This window comes from Budorcas taxicolor, chromosome X (genome assembly GCF_023091745.1).
Source record: "Budorcas taxicolor isolate Tak-1 chromosome X, Takin1.1, whole genome shotgun sequence".
In the NCBI taxonomy this organism is placed as follows: Eukaryota; Metazoa; Chordata; class Mammalia; order Artiodactyla; family Bovidae; genus Budorcas; species Budorcas taxicolor.
The window spans coordinates 125,946,009-125,966,298 of record NC_068935.1 but is presented as its reverse complement, the minus strand read 5'-3'; the positions used below and the strand labels follow the sequence as shown (position 1 = coordinate 125,966,298).

The following is a 20,290-nucleotide window of genomic DNA, read 5'->3' as shown; positions in this document are numbered from 1 at the left end:
CCTGAGGGGATGCTTAGATTGATGAACCTGCATGGTCAAGAAAGTTTGAGGTTCTATGGTGTACACTCTGTTAAGAAGTAAAGAGACCAAATGGCCCATTTTCAGAACTCTTAGCCAGAATGGTTAAGTAATTTAAAAACGTATTTTAGCTTTCAAAGGAATAAACTTCATTGATCTGGAAAATTCGTTTCAGCAGTGCTGCAATATGAGGAGTGTTGTTGGTTCTTAGGTACAAGAAGATGATAGAGCATGAAAAAAAGAAAGGTTAGGTGAGGGAAGAGTAATAGGCCAGGAAAGGAGATGAGGAAAGGAAGAACACCTTAAAAATGAGGAGAGGGGTGGAGAGTGGTAGTTTCTCTCGTGGCATCAGATACAGAGCTTGCCTGCATGGGGATTACAGCAAGCGCTCACTGTGACCACAGCAGTCACTTGATTGCTTCAGGAAAAGGTAGTTTCTGTGATGGTGACTGGTTCTTGTTACTCAGTGCATCAGCAAAGTGTTAAATCCCAGTGATAGGTAATACCTGCATGTGACGCTCTCCTCTGGTTCATTCATGGGTGCACACAGGATTAAGGCACCTCAGTGTAAGCCATGGGCTCACTCTCTTCTTTCTAGAAGCAGCTAGTGACCAGGCTTTAACTCATCCTTATTTAACTTATTATTTAATTTATTAAAAGTACTTTAGTATTAATTAATTAAAATTGGTTTATTTTATTTAAGTTCTAGTTGAACTTGAATTTTAGGGAATAGTTTGGAAACTGTATCCCGTGGGAGATTTTTTTAAGCTGTAAGTGGCCAAAGCTTATACTGTGCTCTAACTTTTTTCTTTCCATCAACCTAAAAGAGAAACCAGGAAAAACTCAGGCTTTGAATTAAGGCATAATTGTAATTCATCTCTCAGTTGGTGTTTTGCTAGACAGTTTCTCCCTCATCATTTCTTTTTTGTAGGATAGAGTGAGTAGGCTTCAGGGCTGGGGCTGGTCCAAGGCCAACCCAGGGCATAGCCTGAGAGGGAGAGTTACAATGTAGGGTCCCTGAGATGCCTTGCCATGTTACTCTTTTCATCCAAATGACTGGTTCAGTTTAAAACTTCTATTTGTTACAACTGATCATATGCAGAAGTGCATCTGTCCACTAATTTATTCATTCAGTAAACTTCTATCTAGTCCCTACAGTGTTCAAAGCCCTGTGTAAAAACTGTGGGAAGATACAAAGATAAGTATAAATTTCATTCATTTCACATATATTTATTAAATACCCATTGTAAATGAGATACTCTGCTATGTTGGTGATACAGTGTGACTAAGATGCAGCTTTTGGCCCCTAAGGCATCACAGTTTAGTGGGGTAGGTCAACCAATAAAAAGACAAGATAGTTCAGGGTAGGACATGTTATAATTGGGGTATGCAAGGTTCCAAGGGAGCACATTGGAAGGGCACCTAAGTCGTGGGAGACTTTCTGGATGAGGTAACATTAAGACAGTCCCTTCAAAGAGTTTTAGTAATTTAGAAAGTGCCTGATTATGAAGAAAACTTTTGAAGAATCAGAAAAGATTAATCCCACACCCTTTTTGTGGTGTGCTGCAATAAATGATGGAATTTGTACAAGTGATCATTTTTGTTTTGACATTTTTAGTTTCTTTAATATTTGGTTATCCTTACAAATTGTATCATTTAGCACCTTAAGACTAAGCTAGACAGTTTCAGCTCACAATCCTATCTAGGTTTGTAAGGAATTCCTTTGAGTGCCATATGATTAACCATGACACACCTTTACTAAAAGAGTATCTCAACTTTATATGGCTTTGGATATCATCAAGTGAACACGTTTACATGGCATTAGTTGTTGTTCAGTCGCTAAGTTGTGTCTGACTCTTTGCAACCCCGTGGACTGCAGCACGCCAGGCTTCCTTGTCCTTCACTAACTCCCGGAGTTTGCTCAAACTCATCTCCATTGAGTCAGTGATGCCATCCAACCATCTCATCTTCTGTCACCCCCTTCTCCTGCCCTCAATCTTTCCTAGCATCAAAGTCTTTAGCAGTGAGTCAGCTTTTCACGTCAGGTGACCATAGTATTGGGGCTTCAGTATATATCCTTCTAATGAATATTCAGTGTTGATTTCCTTTAGGATTGACTGGTTGGATCTTCTTGCAGTCCAAGGGACTCTCAAGAGTCTTCACCAGCACCACAATTCAAAAGCATCAATTCTTTGTCATTCAGCCTTCTTTATGATCCAGCTCTCACATCCATACATGACTACTGGAAAAACCATAGCTTTGACTATACCGACCTTTGGTGGCAAAGTGATGTCTCTTTTTTTTAATATGCTGTCTAGATTTGTCATAGCTTTTCTTCCAAGGGGTAAGCGTCTTTTAATTTCATGGCTTCAGTCACCATCCATAGTGATTTTGGAGCCTACGAAAATAAAATCTGTCACTGTTTCCATTGGCATTAGTTAGGTCCTATTTTTAGACTTTATTTCCTGAAAAGGTTAATTTTAATCAGCTACTCTTGCTGAATTGAAGTGACCAATTTGGAATTCTTCATTCAGAACTTTAGCCTTGCTAAAATTACAAGACATTTTTCCTCATTGAATAGAAAGCTGGAAATTTTAGACTAAGTATTGGCAAGTTAGTTTGTTAAATTGATGCTGTCTGTGGAGACCTCCTGCAGTTGAAAGAGAGGTGCACATGGACAGAGAGAAGCTAATTACTTCTCAGCCCTGTGGGTGTCATACTGATGTTGTCCGTGGGAGCCAGACAGCCTTTTCTTTCTCTCTTCCCCACCATCCTCCATCCCACCCCTTATGACCCAAATTTGCCAGCTGTGAAGGTCATTAAATATTTTTTTTCTCTGTTGCTGATATGCTTCCTACTGCCACAGCAGTCAGTTCTTTACCCTTTAAAATTAAGACAGTATGTTACAATCAGAACAGATCTCTTAAATAGAGTTTGCAAACAAAATAAAAATTAAAGTAATGTGGAGTTGAGGTCCAGAGGTTATTTGATGTGCTTTGGGAAAATGTCCAAAAAAATTGCAGTTACTTCTAGATGTCTTATGTAAAATATATCAGAGGGAAATAAGACTCTTAATCTCTACTCAACTTAGTTTTGTGGTCTGCTACCTTTCCCCCTGAAGGTCACCTGATGCTGTGCAGAGTCGTAGTTAACCCTGGGTTTTCTATATTTGTCAACTGTATTACCATAACATAGGTGGTTTGTTGTGTATCAACTGTGGAATAAGCCGGAGAGTTTGCTTTACTGGAACTGAGTGAAGGATGGGTTCACTCAGCAGCAGTGAGTCCTCTTTTGAAAGAAATCCAGAGACGCCTCAGTGACCAGAGTCTAAATATCCTAGAGACCCATGTCCCAGAAGACTTAGATCATCTTTTTATCTGTTTTCCAGTTCTCCTATTATTCTAAGACTAAAATGTATTTGAACTCAGACTGTGTAAAGTAATATAACTAGTCTTGGACCAACAGTGCAGATTTTTTTTTTTTAACTAAATTTTTATTTTTACTTTATTTTACTTTACAATACTGTATTGGTTTTTCCATACATTGACATGAATCCACCACGGGTGTACATGCTTTCCCAAACATGAGCCCCCCTCCCACCGCCCTCCCCATAACAGTACAGATCTTATACACCCAAATAAGTCTTGCCTTTGCCTTCAGAGGCTCAACACTTCACAGAAGTTCAGTATATATTTAGGACTCCTTTTAGAATCACTTTCAGAGTCAGTGACATTTTCTACTGTATGAGCTTCATTATCACAAATCTTATTCTTTTGAAGACATGTGATTTTTTTGAAAAGGTTAAAGCTTATTGGGTGTCAAGTGTGCTATGTAAGGTGTATGGCTTAGCTGATCATTATTATTTGGGGCTTAAAATTAGGTTTGACTAAAGAAATTCACTATTCATGGCTCATAGAAGAGGTGAAATACCCATAAACAAAGTTGATTTAACTGGGAGATGAATTCTACTACCAGAAGATTGGTCATCCCAGTGAAAAATAGTTTACATCTTTGTTCAAATTTTGGCTGCTGTTTTTCTCAAATTTTTATACTAAGGTTATACTGATACGAGATAAATTGGAGAGATTTACATCTTTTTCTGTGGTTTAGAACTTAAATCCCTTGTGCTCAAACTTGGCTATACATTGTAATCACCCAAGGAAATAGGGGGGAAAAAAAAAACCTACTGAGTTCCACTGCCAGAGATGCTGATGGACAGCTAGGAATCGTCATGTGATTCTAATATGCAGCCAAGGATGGGAATCATTGGTTGAAGGAACCTCAAAACTATTTGCTTAAAAAAAAAAAACTATTTGCTTTTGAAAACGGAAAGAGAGCTCTGCTCTAAAGCCACATGCAAGTCTGTTCTCTATGTCTCCATCTGCATTGCTGTCCTGCAAGTAGATTCATCAGTAGCATCTTTCTAGATGCCATATATATGCGTTAATACACAATATTTGTTTTTCTTTTTCTGACTTACTTCACTCTGTATAATAGGATCTAGGTTTATCCGCCTCATTAGAACTGACTCAAATGTGTTCCTTTCTACAGCTGGAGAAGGAAAGACTGGGACCAATTGAGAGAGTAGCATGGAAACATATATGTTCAGTTCAGTCACTCGGTCGTGTCCGACTCTTTGCGACCCCATGAATCGCAGCACGCCAGGCCTCCCTGTCCATCACCAACTCTCGGAGTCCACTCAGACTCACATCCATCGAGTTAGTGATGCCATCCAGCCATCTCATCGTCTGTTGTCCCCTTCTCCTCCTGCCCCCAATCCCTCCCAGCATCAGAGTCTTTTCCAATGAGTCAGCTCTTCGCATGTGGTGGCCAAAGTACTGGAGTTTCAGCTTTAGCATCATTCCTTCCAAAGAAATCCCAGGGCTGATCTCCTTCAGAATGGACTGGTTGGATCTCCTTGCAGTCCAAGGGACTCTCAAGAGTCTTCTCCAACACCACAGTTCAAACGCATCAATTCTTCGGTGCTCAGCTTTCTTCACAGTCCAACTCTCACATCCATACATGACCACTGGAAAAACCATAGCCTTGACTAGACGGACCTTTGTTGGCAAAGTAATGTCTCTGCTTTTGAATATGCTATGTAGGTTGGTCATAACTTTTCTTCCAAGGAGTAAGCATCTTTTAATTTCATGACTGCAGTTACCATGTGTAAAATAGATAGTGGGAATTTGCTGTATGACACAGGAAGCTGAAAGGTGGTGCTCTGTGATCACTTCAAGAGGTGGGATGGGGTGGGAAATGGAGGGAGGCTCAAGAAGGAGGGGACATAATATACCTATGGCTGATTCATGTTGATGTATGGCAGAAGCCAACACAATATTTTAAAGGAATTATCTTCTAGTTAAAAAATAAATTAAAAAGTAGACAAAAAAATGCTTTTAAAAAAGAAAAAAAGCTGTATGCAGCCAATGCACTTTTTTAGTGTTCTACTTCTTTTGAATCAGTTTTCAGTCAATTCAGTTCAGTCTGTTCAGTCGTGTCTGACTCTGCAACCCTGTGAACTGCAGGATGCCAGGCTTCCCTGTCCATCACCAACTCCTGGAGCCTACTCAAACTCATGTCCATTGTGTCAGTGATGCCATACAACCATCTCATACTCTGTTGTCCCCTTCTCCTCCTGCCCTCAATCTTTCCCAGCATCAGGGTCTTTTCAAATGAGTTGGTTTATCGCATCAGGTGGCCAGAGTATTGAGTTTCAGCTTCAGCATCAGTCCTTCCAATGAATATTCAAGAGTGATCTCCTTCAGAATGGACTGGTTGGATCTCCTTGCAGTCCAAGGGACTCTCAAGAGTCTTCTCCAACACCACAGTTCAAAAGCATCAATTTTTGACGCTCAGCCTTCTTTATAGTCCATAGCTTTGACTAGATGGACCTTTGTTGGTAAAGTAATGCCTCTGCTTTTTAATATGCTGTCTAGGTTGATCATAGCTTTTCTTCCAAGTAGTAAGTGTCTTTTAATTTCATGGCTGCGGTCACCATCTGCAGTGATTTTGGAGCCCTCCAAAATAAAGTCTCTTACTGTTTCCGTTGTTTCCCCATTTAGTTGCCATGAAGTTATTTGACCAGATGCCATCATCTTAGTTTTCTGAATGTTGAGTTTTAAGCCAACTTCTTCACTCTCCTCTTTCACTTTCACCAAGAGGCTCTTTAGTTCTTCCTCACTTTCTGCCATAAGGGTCATGCCATCTGCATACTGAGGTTATTGATATTTCTCCTGGCAATCTTAATTCCAGCTTGTGCTTCATCCAGCTCAGCATTTTGCATGATGTATTCCGCATATAAGTTAAATAAGCAGGGTGGCAATATACAGCCTTGACGTACTCCTTTCCTGATTTGAAACCAGTCTTGTTGTTCCATGTCCAGTTCTAATGGTTACTTCTTGACCTGCATATAGATTTCTCAGGAGGCAGATCAGGTGGTCTGATATTCCCATCTCTTTAAGAATTTTCCACAGTTTGTTGTGATCCACACAGTCAGAGGCTTTGGCATAGTCAATAAAGCAAAAGTTAATGTTTTTCTGGAACTCTCTTGCTTTTTTGATGGTCCAGCAGATGTTGGCAATTTGATCTCTGGTTCCTCTGCCTTTTCTAAATCCAGGTTGAACATCTGGAAGTTCATGGTTCATGTACTGTTGAAGCCTGGCTTGGAGAATTTTGAGCATTACTTTACTAGCGTGTGAGATGAGTGCAATTGTGTGGTAGTTTGAGCATTCTTTGGCATTGCCTTTCTATGGGATTGAAATGAAAACTGACCTTTTCCAGTCCTGTGGCTACTGCTGAGTTTTCCACATTTGCTGGCATATTGAGTGCAGCACTTTCACAGCATCATCTTTTAGGATTTGAAATAGCTCAACTGGAATTCCATCACCTCCACTAGCTTTGTTCATAGTGATGCTCTCTAAGGCCCACTTGACTTCACATTCCAGGATGTCTGGCTCTAGGTGAGTGATCACACCATCATGGTTATCTGGGTCATAAAGATCTTTTTTGTATAGTTCTTCTGTGTATTCTTGCCACCTCTTCTTAATCTCTTCTGCTTCTGTTAGGTCCATACTATTTCTGTCCTTTATTGTGCTCATCTTTGCATGAAATTTTCGTTGGTATCTCTAATTTTCTGAAGAGATCTCTAGTCTTTCCCATTTTATTGTTTTCACATATTTCTTTGCATTGATCACTGAAGAAGGCTTACTTATCTCTCCTTGCTATTCTTTGGAACTCTGCATTCAAATGGGTATATCTTTCCTTTTCTCCTTTGCCTTTAGCTTCTCTTCTTTTCTGAGCTTTCTTTAAGATCCCTTCAGGCAACCATTTTGCCTTTTTGCATTTCTTTTTCTTGGGGGTGGTCTTGATCTCTGCCTTCTGTATAATGTCACAAACCTCCGTCCATAGTTCTTCAGGCACTCTATCAGATCTAATCCCTTGAATCTATTTGTCACTTCCACTGTATAATCATAAGGGATTTGATTTAGGTCATACCTGAATGGTCTAGTGGTTTTCCCTACTTTCTTCAATTTAAGTCTGAATTTGGCAATAAGGAGTTCATGATCTGAGCCACAGTCAGCTCCTGGTCTTGTTTTTGCTGACTGTATAGAGCTTCTCCATCTTTGGCTGCAAGGAATATAATCAGTCTGATTTCAGTGTTGACCATCTGGTGATGTCCATGTGTAGAGTCTTCTCTTGTGTTGTTGGAAGACGGTGTTTGCTATGACCAGTGCATTTTCTTGACAAAACTCTGTTAGCCTTTGCCCTGCTTCGTTTTGTACTCCAAGGCCAAATTTGCCTGTTACTCCAGGTATCTCTTGACTTCCTCCTTTTGCCTTCCAGTCCCATATAATTAAGAGGACATGTTTTTGGGGGTTAGTTCTAGAAGGTCTTATGGGTCTTCATAGAACTGTTCAACTTGAGCTTCTTCAGCATTACTGGTTAGAGCATAGACTTGGATTACTGGGATTACTATGCTAGTAAATGGTTTGCCTTGGAAACGAACAGAGATCATTGTCGTTTTTGAGATTGCATCCAAGTACTGCATTTCAGGACTGGAAGAAACACAAACTGGAATCAAGATGGCTGGGAGAAATAACAATAACCTCAGATAAGCAGATGACACCACCCTTATGGCAGAAAGCAAAGAGGAACTAAAAAACCTCTTGATGAAAGTGAAAGAGGAGAATGAAAAAGTTGGCTTAAAGCTCAACATTCAGAAAACAAAGATCATGGCATCGGTCCCATCACTTCATGGGAGATAGATGGGGAAATAGTGTCAAACACAATTTTGGGGGGCTCCAAAATCACTGCAAATGGTGATTGCAGCCATAAAATTAAAAGATGCTTACTCCTTGGAAGAAAAGTTATGACCAACCTAGACAGCATATTCAAAAGCAGAGACATTACTTTGCCAACTAAGGTCTGCCTAGTCAAGGCTATGGTTTTTCCTGTGGTCATGTATGGATGTGAGATTTGGACTGTGAAGAAGGCTGAGCGCTGAAGAATTGATGCCTTTGAACTGTGGTGTTGGAGAAGACTCTTGAGAGTCCCTTGGACTGCAAGGAGATCCAACCAATCCATTCTGAAGGAGATCAGCCCTGGGATTTCTTTGGAAGGAATGATGCTAAAGCTGAAACTCCAGTACTCTGGCCACCACATGCGAAGAGCTGACTCATTGGAAAAGACTCTGATGCTGGGAGGGATTGTGGGCAGGAGGAGAAGGGGACGACAGAGGATGAGATGGCTGGATGGCATCACTGACTCGATGGATGTAAGTCTGAGTGGACTCCGAGAGTTGGTGATGGACAGGGAGGCCTGGCGTGCTGCGATTCATGGGGTCGCAAAGAGTTGGACACGACTGAGCAACTGAACTGAACTGCATTTCAGACTCTCTTTGAGTCTGAGGGCTACACCGTTTCTTCTAAGGGATTCTTGCCCACAGTAGTAGATGTAACGATCATCTGAGTTAAATTCACCCATTCCAGTTTTAGGATCAGTTTTAGTATCTTTACTAGAATCGGTTTTAGTAGCTTCTAGTTTTCAAGAAAATCTTCCATTTCTCTAGATTGTCAAAGTATATTGCCACAGAGTCCAATATTATATTCTCTTTTTATATATATGTTAAAACTTACTTCTCTATATCTTTGTCTTTTTTCTAATCTTTAATCTTAAATGTTTTTCGTTATCTTTTTTTTACTTATCCTTAATCAGGCTTATGATGAGTTTTATCATCAATTTTATTAGTTCTTTCAAAGAATCACTCTTTGGATCATATAGCTTTCATTTTTTTGTTTTCCAGTTCATTAATTTCAGCTTTTATCTTTATCTAATTGATTTTATTTTTCTAATGTGTTAAGGTGAATATAGTCTTTCATATGCATCTTCTTTAATAATGAAGGCATTTAAGACTACACAGTTTTTCTTACTTTAGTTGTTACTGAGTCTTCTATCAAATTGATAATATTGCTGTTAATTTCCTCTTTAATCCAATGGTTATGAAGACTATAATATTTAATTTCCAAGGACCTTAATTCAAAAAGCTAGAATTTTTTGCATCATATTGTTTGCTTCAGGTTTTATTGGATTATGATATGAGAATGTGTCCTATGAAATGTTTATTATTTTGAATTTGTTAAGGATTTCTTTGAAATCAAGTATATGATAAATTCTCGTGAAACCTCCGTGGACAAATGAAAAATTAATTGTACCCGCTATTCATAGGATGTAGAGTTCTTTGTATTTCTGTCTATTAAGTTCATTAGTTATACAGTTGACCCTTGAACAAGAGTTAATCCATGTATAACTGATTGTTGGCCCTCCTCATCAGCAGTTCCTCTTTATCCAAAGATTGAACCAACAATGGACCATGCACTAAAAATTTGTGTTTAAGTGGACCCTTGCAGCTCAAACCCTCAATGTTCAAGGGTAAACTGTACATTCAATTTTTTCCATTTGTATCTTTTAAAATATGTATATTATATATATATTTCTGTATAACAAATTACCCCAGTACTTACCGGCTTAAAACTGCAAATGTTTAGTATCTCACAGTTTCTGTGGTTCAGAAATCTGAGTACACCTTAGCTGGGTGGTTCTGCCTGAAGGTCTCTCATGAGCTGGCAGTCAAGCTGTTGACCAGGGCTGCAGTCATTTGTAAGGTTGACTGGACCCGGTGGACCCACTTCCGAGATTGTTGACTCATATGGCTGCGGACACAGCTTTTCAGTTAGCCCCTTGCTGGCTGTTGACAGAACAGCCACATGGTCCTTTCCACAGGGTACCTGAGTGTTCTCATGACAGAGCAGTCGCTTTTTCTAGAGTGAGTGAGCCGAGAGAGCAGATAGGAGGCTGCAGTCTCCTTTATGACTTAATCTCCACGGTTGCACATCACCACTCCTGCTTTTGTTTCTTATTCCTTCCTTAAAAGCAAATCACTAAGTCCAGCCCACATTCAGGGAGTGGTGTTAGGCTTCACCTTTTAAAGGGAGTATCAAATAATTTGTGGACATTATTTTAAACCAATAATTAAGTTTGAATAATTTACTCTGTTTTTAAAAATTTTCTTTTTGCATTTATAGTAAACATATGAAGCAAAAACTTATTCTTTTGTTTATTGAATACAAGTTTATAAGTTGAACCTTCTTCATAAAGTGCCCATTATTATGATATAATGTTGCTTCAGGATAATTTTTAGCACTTTGAATATTAAATTCCACTTTGTCAAATATTAATATTTTCATTTTTACCTTTTCTTTGTTGCATTTTCCTTGCTTTCAGTCTCCCTTTATTTTTTTTTCGTGTATATTTCTCACAAACTATACATACTTGGAGTTTTGTGCTTTAAAGTAGTCTTTCTGTAATTCAAGGAAGTTTTTTTTTTTTTTTTTACTTTACAATACTGTATTGGTTTTGCAAAAACAGCACACATGTACTTGACAATTTAAACTAAGAACTACTATCTAAAGTACATTCTAATAAAATTACCAAACTTTAAAGGAAAAAAAAATAAAGTAGTCTTTCTTTTTGCTGTTTTGGTGAAGTTTTTTAAATTATTGTTTTCTTTGGCATTTTTACCATGCTTTGCTATTCATTAGTTGTTATCTTCCCATTCTTGACATTTCTAGTAAATGATGTATGTGTGTATACTTCTCAAATAGCTATAACTTTATTCCGTCTTCATTATCCTCTCTCTCCTCCAGTAAGATAAATTTATTTGTTTTCACACTTTCCATGTACATTCCCCATTCAGATGAGATTTGTAGAGAACTCTACTTTTCTCCCTTCGCATCCCCTACAAATCCTTAGTTTTGGCTCATGCCAGATTTTTAGTTCTTGACCATTATTAGGTTTCCTTCAGTACATCTCTTCTATTTCTTGAATCCTTGTTTTGAATTGGGTTGGTCAAAAAGTTCATTTAGGTTTTTCTGTTAGCTGTTTCAGAGAACACAATTTTTACATTATTGCTATTGATTTATATTTAATTATGTATTGCAAGGTTCATTGTTCACATCTGTAATCTTTTCTCTTAGCCCTTCCCAGGTTTAAGGACTTTTTATTGTTACTGCTCTTATTTGGTTAAAATATGTTCTTGAGTGTTTTCCTCTGTGGGGCACATGGATGCTAGGTTCTTTAAATACAAACTCTTTGAATGCAGGGACTTTGTATTGTTTACTTCCATGTTTCTAACACCTAAAATTATCCCTGGTGCATAACAAGCAATCAGTACAAGTTCACTGAACACAGAAGTCATGAGCTCTTTCATACTTCAGGGTGAAGTCTCATTTTAAACTGTAGAAAATTCCCTCTCTTATTTATGTAATTATTGGCTCTTCTCCATCTGTTCCTTTTTCCTGATTCTCGCATGCTTATTGTTGGCATATTAGTTCTCTTTACTCTGAACTCTAATCTCTTACTCACTCCTCATGATTTCCAGCGTTTTGCCTTTTGCTCTTTGTGAGAGATTTTTCATCTGCTTGCTCTTTCAGGTCAGCAATGTATTTTTCAACCATTCTATCTTTTAGTTATCACCAGTCTATTGATATTTTAAATTTCAATAGCATATTTTTAATGCCAAGAATTACTGACTTTCTGTTCTTTATTTCATGGTACTCTCATTTTTCAAAAAGTTGGCCTCTGTCTCCTCCAGCACTGTTACTTCATTAGGGGATGGTACTTTAGTAGGTCTGATTGGTCTGTCTCTCTGTTGTTACTGGATCCTCTTAAATATGAGGTTATTTCCATTTTAAATTTTCTACTTAAGCTAGGCTAAGCTTCTCCATAGTTGGAGGCACAACAACACTTTCTGCTCCTGCATCAAGAGTGTGAGAGGAAGTCTCTTGTGTTCCTAGGTGTCTCTAAATGAAGTGTTAGTATTCTTTTAGTTTCAGAGATGTGAAAGTTCTCCTACCTTTCCTGTAAGATCCAGATCCCTCCCCCGCAACCAAGACCACACACATGCTCTGAGACAAAGTGTCCCCTTAATCACAGAGTCTACATGACCCTTCAGGCCTAGTTCTTCCACGGCTCTCTGCTGCTCCTTAAGCCCCCTTCAGTCCTGGACATCCCGATAGAACCTATAGCCTCCAGCACTCCTCAGACTTCTCCAGGTTACTCATCGCAGCCAGCTGAAGTCTGGGGGAAGGAAGAGTATTAGAGATGCAGAATCACTCCCTTTTCCTTTATGTTTTGATGAGCAATAGCCTATATTTTTATAATTGGCTCACACTAGCTAAGCCCAGTGTGAATAGGTTATGTGAATTCATGTATAAGACAATATAAAGTAGTGGGATTGTAAAGTTAGAAATAACATGGAGGTCATAATAAAATGAATCTCTTAGTTTGTGTGGTGCTTTATAATTTTTACACACTATACTAAAAGCACACTGTAGTTTTTACACACTACAGTCTCATGTGAGTTCCAAAGTAGCCCTGTATGATAAGCATGGAAGTTGTCATTTAACAGATGAGGAAACTAGAGTTCATAATGATCAAATAACTTGCCCAGGGACACATGGGTAATAGTGGAGCTGAATTAGAGAATAAGTCTTCTGGCCTAGAACACCACACCACTGCTTGCTTGCTCTTTTCCAGATGCCTTCAGAACATGTTTTGTTGCATACTGACTTCTGGAATTCCTAAGTTATATGCTACAACTTGTATTTTATTTTTTCAACTATTTTTGTCATATTGATATGAACAGTTTAAAATGTATATAAATACTAGGTGATGACTATAAAGTAATATTTTCTTACATAATTTGAAACCTAACAAAAGAAAAAATTGAAAATCATTTGAAAAAGATTAACATAACTAGAATATGTGAATTCTTGAAGGTAACTTTTTTGAAAGAGGACATACATTAGAATATATGAGTACTTAAAATTTTCTTTTTGTAATGTATTTTTTAGACATTTGAATTATCTTACTATGCAATAAAAATGCACTCAACCATTTCTCTACCAGGCATGGCATGTTTTATTTTAGAGTTTACTAGTACAGAAGTAAAGGAAAGAATAGCTGCTATAAAGATCAGACCTTTGTCCTAATCCCAGTCCTTTTTTATGCTAACACTATATTTTAAAGGAGTGGTAATCCACATATTAAACAACAAATATGGCTCTGGTTGGTGAGCAGTCTAGAACACATGCCTCCAATACCTGGTGTAATTGTATCAGAGTGGACTGATGGTGTATTAGCTCTGCTCACAGTTGGACAGTACCTTACACTTTGATATCCTATCTCTCATTTTTGATCTGGAATGGAGTTGTTTTTACAAATTGAGAGAATCACAGCCTAGAGAAATTAAACAGAGGGTCCCTTAGAATGAATGACTTCTGGCTCTTACTTAGTTCAGTGTTTTTCCCTCTTCTACCCAAGGAAGAGATGAAAGAATCCATTTTTAATAGGATAATTATCAGGTCCTTTCAGAGAAAACTCATAGTTTTCATGGGTGGGAGTGAGTAGGATGAGCCACCCCCCTGGAGTCTTCCTGTCCCAAGCTAATTCTTTACTTCCAAAAGGTCTCTTGCAGAAGAGTGAAACCTTTCACCCTTGCCCTGGAAGAGTGAAATTGGCTTGAGTGGGTGAGCATATTTTTCCCAGTGGAAGAACTGACTCAGCCTCTTTTCTCCATATCCATGTGAATGTTAAGTACAAGACCTTACTTTTAAAAGTACATTCTTTTAACTGCTCCTTTTCCCCCCTCTTCCTTCCACAGAATGGTCTCCCCTCAGTGACCAACCCATATGTTTTTAATGGTGATTTTGTAGATCGAGGAAAAAATTCCATGGAGATCCTAATGATCCTGTTTGTGAGTTTTCTTGTGTACCCAAATGACCTGCACTTGAACAGAGGCAACCATGAGGATTTTATGATGAATATGAGGTAACCTAGCCCTGTAGATTTCCTCTTTTGTTTCCTGTTCTGGAAAATGCTACCATGTTTATTTCCTAGCAGAGAGTTAGAGGTGAGTGTAGAGAAGTAGGGATGAGAATCTCAAGGAAGATCTCAGTTCTTACCCCAGTTTACCTCCCTCAATCCTCTACTGTGTGAGTATAAATTGCTCTGAAATTCCCTTCTTATCTTTTCTTCCAATCCTTCCTTCTCCCTTCTATTATGTTCTTCCTCCCATGCCCACCCTTCCCAAGTCAAATTGTGTGCTTTCTAGACGTGTTAGGCCAGGTTTGGAGGTGGAGTTGTTCTATGAGCAGGTTTAGATGGACTCATTCTCTCGATACTCTTTTGGCTTGCCTCAGAAGTTGTCTCGGAAACTAGTACTGTGTTTTTCACTGATGTGTGTATTTTTTTAATGACATGTGATTGCTTCTGGCATAGTTGTTCATAAACATATTTGAGAATAGTGGTAACATAGCATTTCAGCTACCTGACTCACTGGAAGTTGGGGGAATAAAGATTGGTTAAGTGGTTTACCAGTTTTTGCCGTGAAAGGCACAGTAAGTGACAAATGTTCTTCTTTCCTTTCTTTCCTCCTCCTCCTTTCCCCTTTCCCTTCCTCCTCCTCTTCCTCTCCTCCTTTTCTTTTCCTTTTGTTTCTTGTTTTATGAAAAAACAGAATCCAGTTTGCACTAGGGAAGTAGAAGGCATGGCATGTTAAATGCTTCAGTCCTGGGCTTTTGAGTGCCTGAATCAAAGCTCAGCAACTGATGAGTTTTCTTTTTGGGGCAGTTTTGGCACTTGGCCTGAAAACAAGAGTTTCAATTCTAACCCTAAGGTATTGAAGAAAATGCTAAATATGAAGGAAAAAAATCCCAAGGCTATTTTCAGAGGCTATATATATATATACACATAAAATACAGGTCAATACATATATGTAATATAGCTCAAAACATTTATTTGGGCATGCCATTTATTCTTCCATTTATTTAGCTCTTCAGTTCTATTTGTTGTTGTTGCTGTTCAGTCGCTTAGTCGTCCGACTCTTTGAACTGCAGCATGCCAGTCTTCCCTGTCCTTCACCATTTCCCAGAGTTTGCTCAGACTCATGTCCATTGAGTTGGTGATGCCATCCATCCATCTTATCCTCCGTCACCCCCTTCTCCTCCTGCCATCAGTCTTTCCCAGCCTCGGGGACTTTTCCAGTGAGTTACCTCTACGCGTCAGGTGGCCAGAGTGTTGGAGCTTCAGCTTCAGCATCTAGTGCTGAATGGTTACTGAAAGAGACATGGCCCCTGCCCTCCTAGAATTTACATCTAGCAGGGAAGACACAGTTGAGCAGGTTTTTCAAGTGTGATGAATTTGTAAAGAGGGAGATCCAACCTGTCTGAGAGGTGGTTGGAAGGTTCTCCCATAGAAATATGACATTAGCCTGAGACCTGAAGGATGAATTAGGAAACCAAGAGAGGACCATGGCAGGAGTGGATGGGAAACAGTGTTCCACAGTGAAGAGACAACTTAGGCAGATTGAGAAAGGACTTTATAGATTTGAAAGAAATTCAGGATAGGAGAAGCATAAACTGAAGAACAGGATAGTACCTGATAGGGCTGGAGACATAAGAAATTACTGTAGAGGAATTTGAGCTTTCTTCTGAGGACAGAAGAAAATCATTGAAGAGTATTATAAAATTTGTGTTGTAAGATGCAGCAGTAAGAGTAGTTTGGTGAGGGACAAAAATGGATATGGGGATGCCAGTAGGAAATATAGTAGTTGAAGAGATAGATGATGGGTTCTCACTTAGACTGGGAGATGGAGACACAAAGAAGTAGATAGATTCAAGAGGAGTTTAGGCATTGATTTAAGGCTTGGTATTGTGGTATGGAGGACCTGAAAGAAGAGAGAATCAAGATGACCTCCAGGTTCCTAGGTTGAATTTGCAATATCACTGATACTGGGAACATGATAAGAGGAGAAAGGTGGGCTGAGGGAGAATGATGAGTTCAGCTGGGGGTAAGCTGATTTGAGATTTGAAGTGCTGTTGAATAGGCAGGACTGAGTTCATTTCTGGAAACATCATGTTACACTGTAGAAGCTTCACATGACATGATTTGTGTGGAAACCTGGAGTGAGTATGCTGCATTCTGACTTTACTTTGTTGGGTGTTCAAGGTATATATTATTATCTTAAGGCAAGGAAAGTATTGGAAAAAACATCTCATCATTAAATCCCTTTTAGTGACTGGTATTCAGGCATTAAACTTCCTGATACTTTTTATTAAAACCCTCAATACCATTACATGAGCTATGTCAGAGAGAGTATTAAGAACCAACTTATTACCTTCTAGGCTTTTCTTTGTCTTTGGTCTTTTTTCCCTCCTAATCATTCATTTACCATAAGGTATAGGATGTCTGAGAAATTCTATCTAAATGAAAAACATTCTCCCACACACCTTCCCTCAGTGGCCACAGCACACATCTCTGAATAGTTGCAGTACTTAGACACCGGTGCCTACCACATATTTCTTAAGTTGTCTTGTATTGGTTTCATGAAAATTTATCTTCTTTTCCCAGCTATACTCTAAACTCCTTGAGGGTAGGGATGACATCATCAGCTGCTTTGTTCTTTCCCATAGTGCCTAGCAAAGACTTGAGTAAGTAACAATTCCAACTGAAGTCTAGTTGCTTGAGTTTTTGATACTTGTGATAGATAGTAAGATGTCAAGGACTTGCTTTTTTGCATGACTTGACTCATGCGAGTGGGAGTTATCAACATTCAGTGAAAGAGTTGAAATCCCATTGTTTTTTTCAGGTATGGCTTCACGAAAGAAATTTTACATAAATATAAGGTAAGACTCATCTACTTTTTTTTTTTTTTTTTTACATCCTCTTTGCTGTTTATACATAAAAGTTTAAAAAAAGAAAAAGCTTCAAGAAGGATGATGGGAAAATTAATCAGAGTCCAGGCCAATAAAAGCACAAAAGGAAGCCCTGGCCATGGTGAAGACCTGTTTCTCTTTCTGTGCTAAACCAAGCTTTTTCATTGTGACAGATACAAACTCTGTTGTTTCAGAGATACCTGGGATTTGTTTTACTCAGGTTTGGTAAAACATGGAAATGGCTGTCATGAAGAGAAAGATTTTTACTCACAATTCCTTAGAAACTGGTCAGTGGAACACCATACCATATGGGACTGCACCTCAGGGTCAGTCAGAGGCAGTGGCAAGAGCCTTTATTGTGGTTTTCTCAGGAAGAAATGGGTGAGGCAGTGTAAGCAGGTTTAGGATTGGCTCGTTTGAGTAATTTCAGCGGGCTCTGGGGTTTACAGGCTGGCCATGGTTGCCTGGTATCTGGCTGGCCCTGGGGTGATTGGAGCAGGAAATAGTGGCCCTGGGTGTGCTGCTAAGATGTGTCCGACTCTTTGTGACCCCATGGACTGTAGCCCACCAGGCTCCTCTGTCCATGGGAGTCTCCAGGCAAGAATATTGGAGTGGGTTGCCATGCCCTCCTCCAGGGGCTCTTCCTGACCCAGGGATGGAACCTCATGTCTCCTGCATTGGCAGGCTGGTTAAATCCGCAAAGGACTAGTTGGGAGGATGGGCTCTGGGTAGGTTGATTTGCATATGAAAGGCACTCTGCTTTACATACAAAAGACAGCTCCTTACTATCTCTAGGAATTAACTAGCCTTGGGAGGGGCAGTCTCTTCCCCTGGGTCAGCAAGTCAAAGTATGAAAAAAAGAGAATTAAAAGATGATTAATGCATGCTTGTTGGTTAGTTTGTCCATCCTGACCTAGTTTGGGTGGCATGAGAACTGATGGTTTTTGTGCATATGTTGGGACTATTGAGTAAAATTGAACCTATCAGAAAAACAAACTTACTTAAGCTCTTACTTACAGCTGCACGGAAAAAAAATCTTACAAATCTTGGAAGAGGTCTATACCTGGCTCCCAATTGGTACAATCATTGACAATGAAGTCCTGGTCATACATGGAGGGATATCAGAGTCCACAGACTTGAATTTACTCCACCGTATAGAAAGAAACAAAGTAAGAAGCAATGTTTGCATGAATGTTGTCTCAGATTTACAAAGGGATACATAGCTTCTTTCATGTATTGTTTTATATAGATTCATGTTTTAGTGATTGCTGTAACTCTGAAAAAATGAGTAAAAATTTTAAGAAAATCCATGATTGCATGATAAAGAACTAAACTGATAACTTCTATATATGGAAAAAAATTTTTTTAAATTCATGGTGAAAGTGGGAAAATATTGGCATTTCATAATTGCTTCTAAAAGTGAAAAATCTTGATTTTTGAAAAGTTAAAATTTCTAATTAATTAATGTGGTAAAATATACCAACATAAAGTTTTCCACTTTAACCATTTTTAAGTGTGCAGTTCAGTGGCATTAAGTACTTTCACATTATTGTGCAACTGTCACTACTGTCACTACCATCTATTTTTAAAACTTTCCATTTTCTGAAACTGAAACTACCCGTTAAACACTAATTCCCAATTCCGCCTTCCCCAGCCTTTGGTAGCCACCATTCTGTGTTATAGCTCTAAGAATTTGACTCCTCCAGGAGCCTTATAGAAGTAGAATCATACAGCAGTTTGTTTCTGAATTGTTGTGATTTTCCCATATGTATTCCAAATGGCTCAGGATATTTTTTTTTTTTTTAAGCGGGGTTTAATATTTTAAACCTAAGTAACCATATTCAATACAGCACAAGCAGAGCAGGAATGTGTTGACCCTCTGAGGGAAGTGGCTGTGTGGGGCCTGAAGCTCTGAGGCTTAGTGAAAGGCTTCTTTGGTGGGGTTTTGCAGAGTGACTGGAATTGCCTTCTGCCTGTCAAGAACCCAGCCAATGCCCCCAGACTAGGGGAACAGGGGAACCACCTGGGCATGACGACCAGTGGCAGCTCTGAGCCCGGTGATCATGTGCGGTCCTAGTGAGAAACCTAAACCCTGCTCCTCAGGACTGTTAATCAAATTCCTACCAATCTAGGCAAGGGGAATCTAGAACCAGAATTTAATTTGATGTGGACATGTGATTCCTGTTCACCTTGAGTTTTTACAGTCCTTATACCTTTATATACATATGAATGATTATATTGTCACCAACTCCTTCTCATCCTTCTAATTTCAGCTTAAACATACCCCTCCCCTGGAAAGCCCTCCACAACCTCCAGACTAGATCAGGTCCCCGTCCGTTTGCTCTCAAGCCCCTTGTACCTCTCCTTCATAACAGTTACCAAAATTAAATAAGCGATTATGGTACTATTTGTTTACCATCTTCCTCTGTTTCTCTAGTTCACTGATATAACTCCAGCACCTAAGATGTAGACAGGATTAATGTTTGTTGAATACTTCCTAAGAGAATTAAGACTGAAATAGGGCAAACCTAAGGTAAAACTGGGTAAAAACTTTTTTTTACAACTCGATTCTGTGCTGATTTTACATACCCTCTCCCCAGCCTCACCCGGTGATAACCATACTTCCTGGTTTACACCTGTTGTCTTGGTGTGGGTGTTAATACCACCTCCCTTTACTCTCCAGTTGCAATAAATTGTAGGGCCACCCTAATTTAAGGTACCTTTCTTAGGATCTCAGCAAATAGTCAAGCCAATAAGATGTTTGAATCAACATGAGATAGTAATTGTTAACATAATGAGTGGATATGATTCTAGCCAAGAGCAAGGGAACATGATGTTTTTGTCAGTGAAATATTGGCAAGCGCATGGCAGGAATGCGACACTCCACCACCACTGGCCCTGTGACAACAGCACTAATCAGCCGTGGCAGCCACTACTAATTGATCAGATTGAAAACTTTTCCTTTCCTGAGGTTAGCCTGAGAAGCCAGTCCTCTCTCG

The 20,290-nt window shown here is 39.1% G+C and overlaps 1 protein-coding gene across 1 annotated transcript in view; it reads left to right on the top strand.

The window, feature by feature from the left end:
- Positions 1 to 20,290, top strand: part of PPEF1 (protein phosphatase with EF-hand domain 1) — a 149,062-nt gene that overhangs the window by 98,558 nt on the left and 30,214 nt on the right. The window contains exons 13-15 of the mRNA XM_052663184.1: positions 14,240 to 14,406; positions 17,225 to 17,261; positions 18,311 to 18,460. Of these exons, the coding sequence (XP_052519144.1) occupies positions 14,240 to 14,406; positions 17,225 to 17,261; positions 18,311 to 18,460 (354 nt within the window). The remainder of the gene's footprint in view (positions 1 to 14,239; positions 14,407 to 17,224; positions 17,262 to 18,310; positions 18,461 to 20,290) is intronic.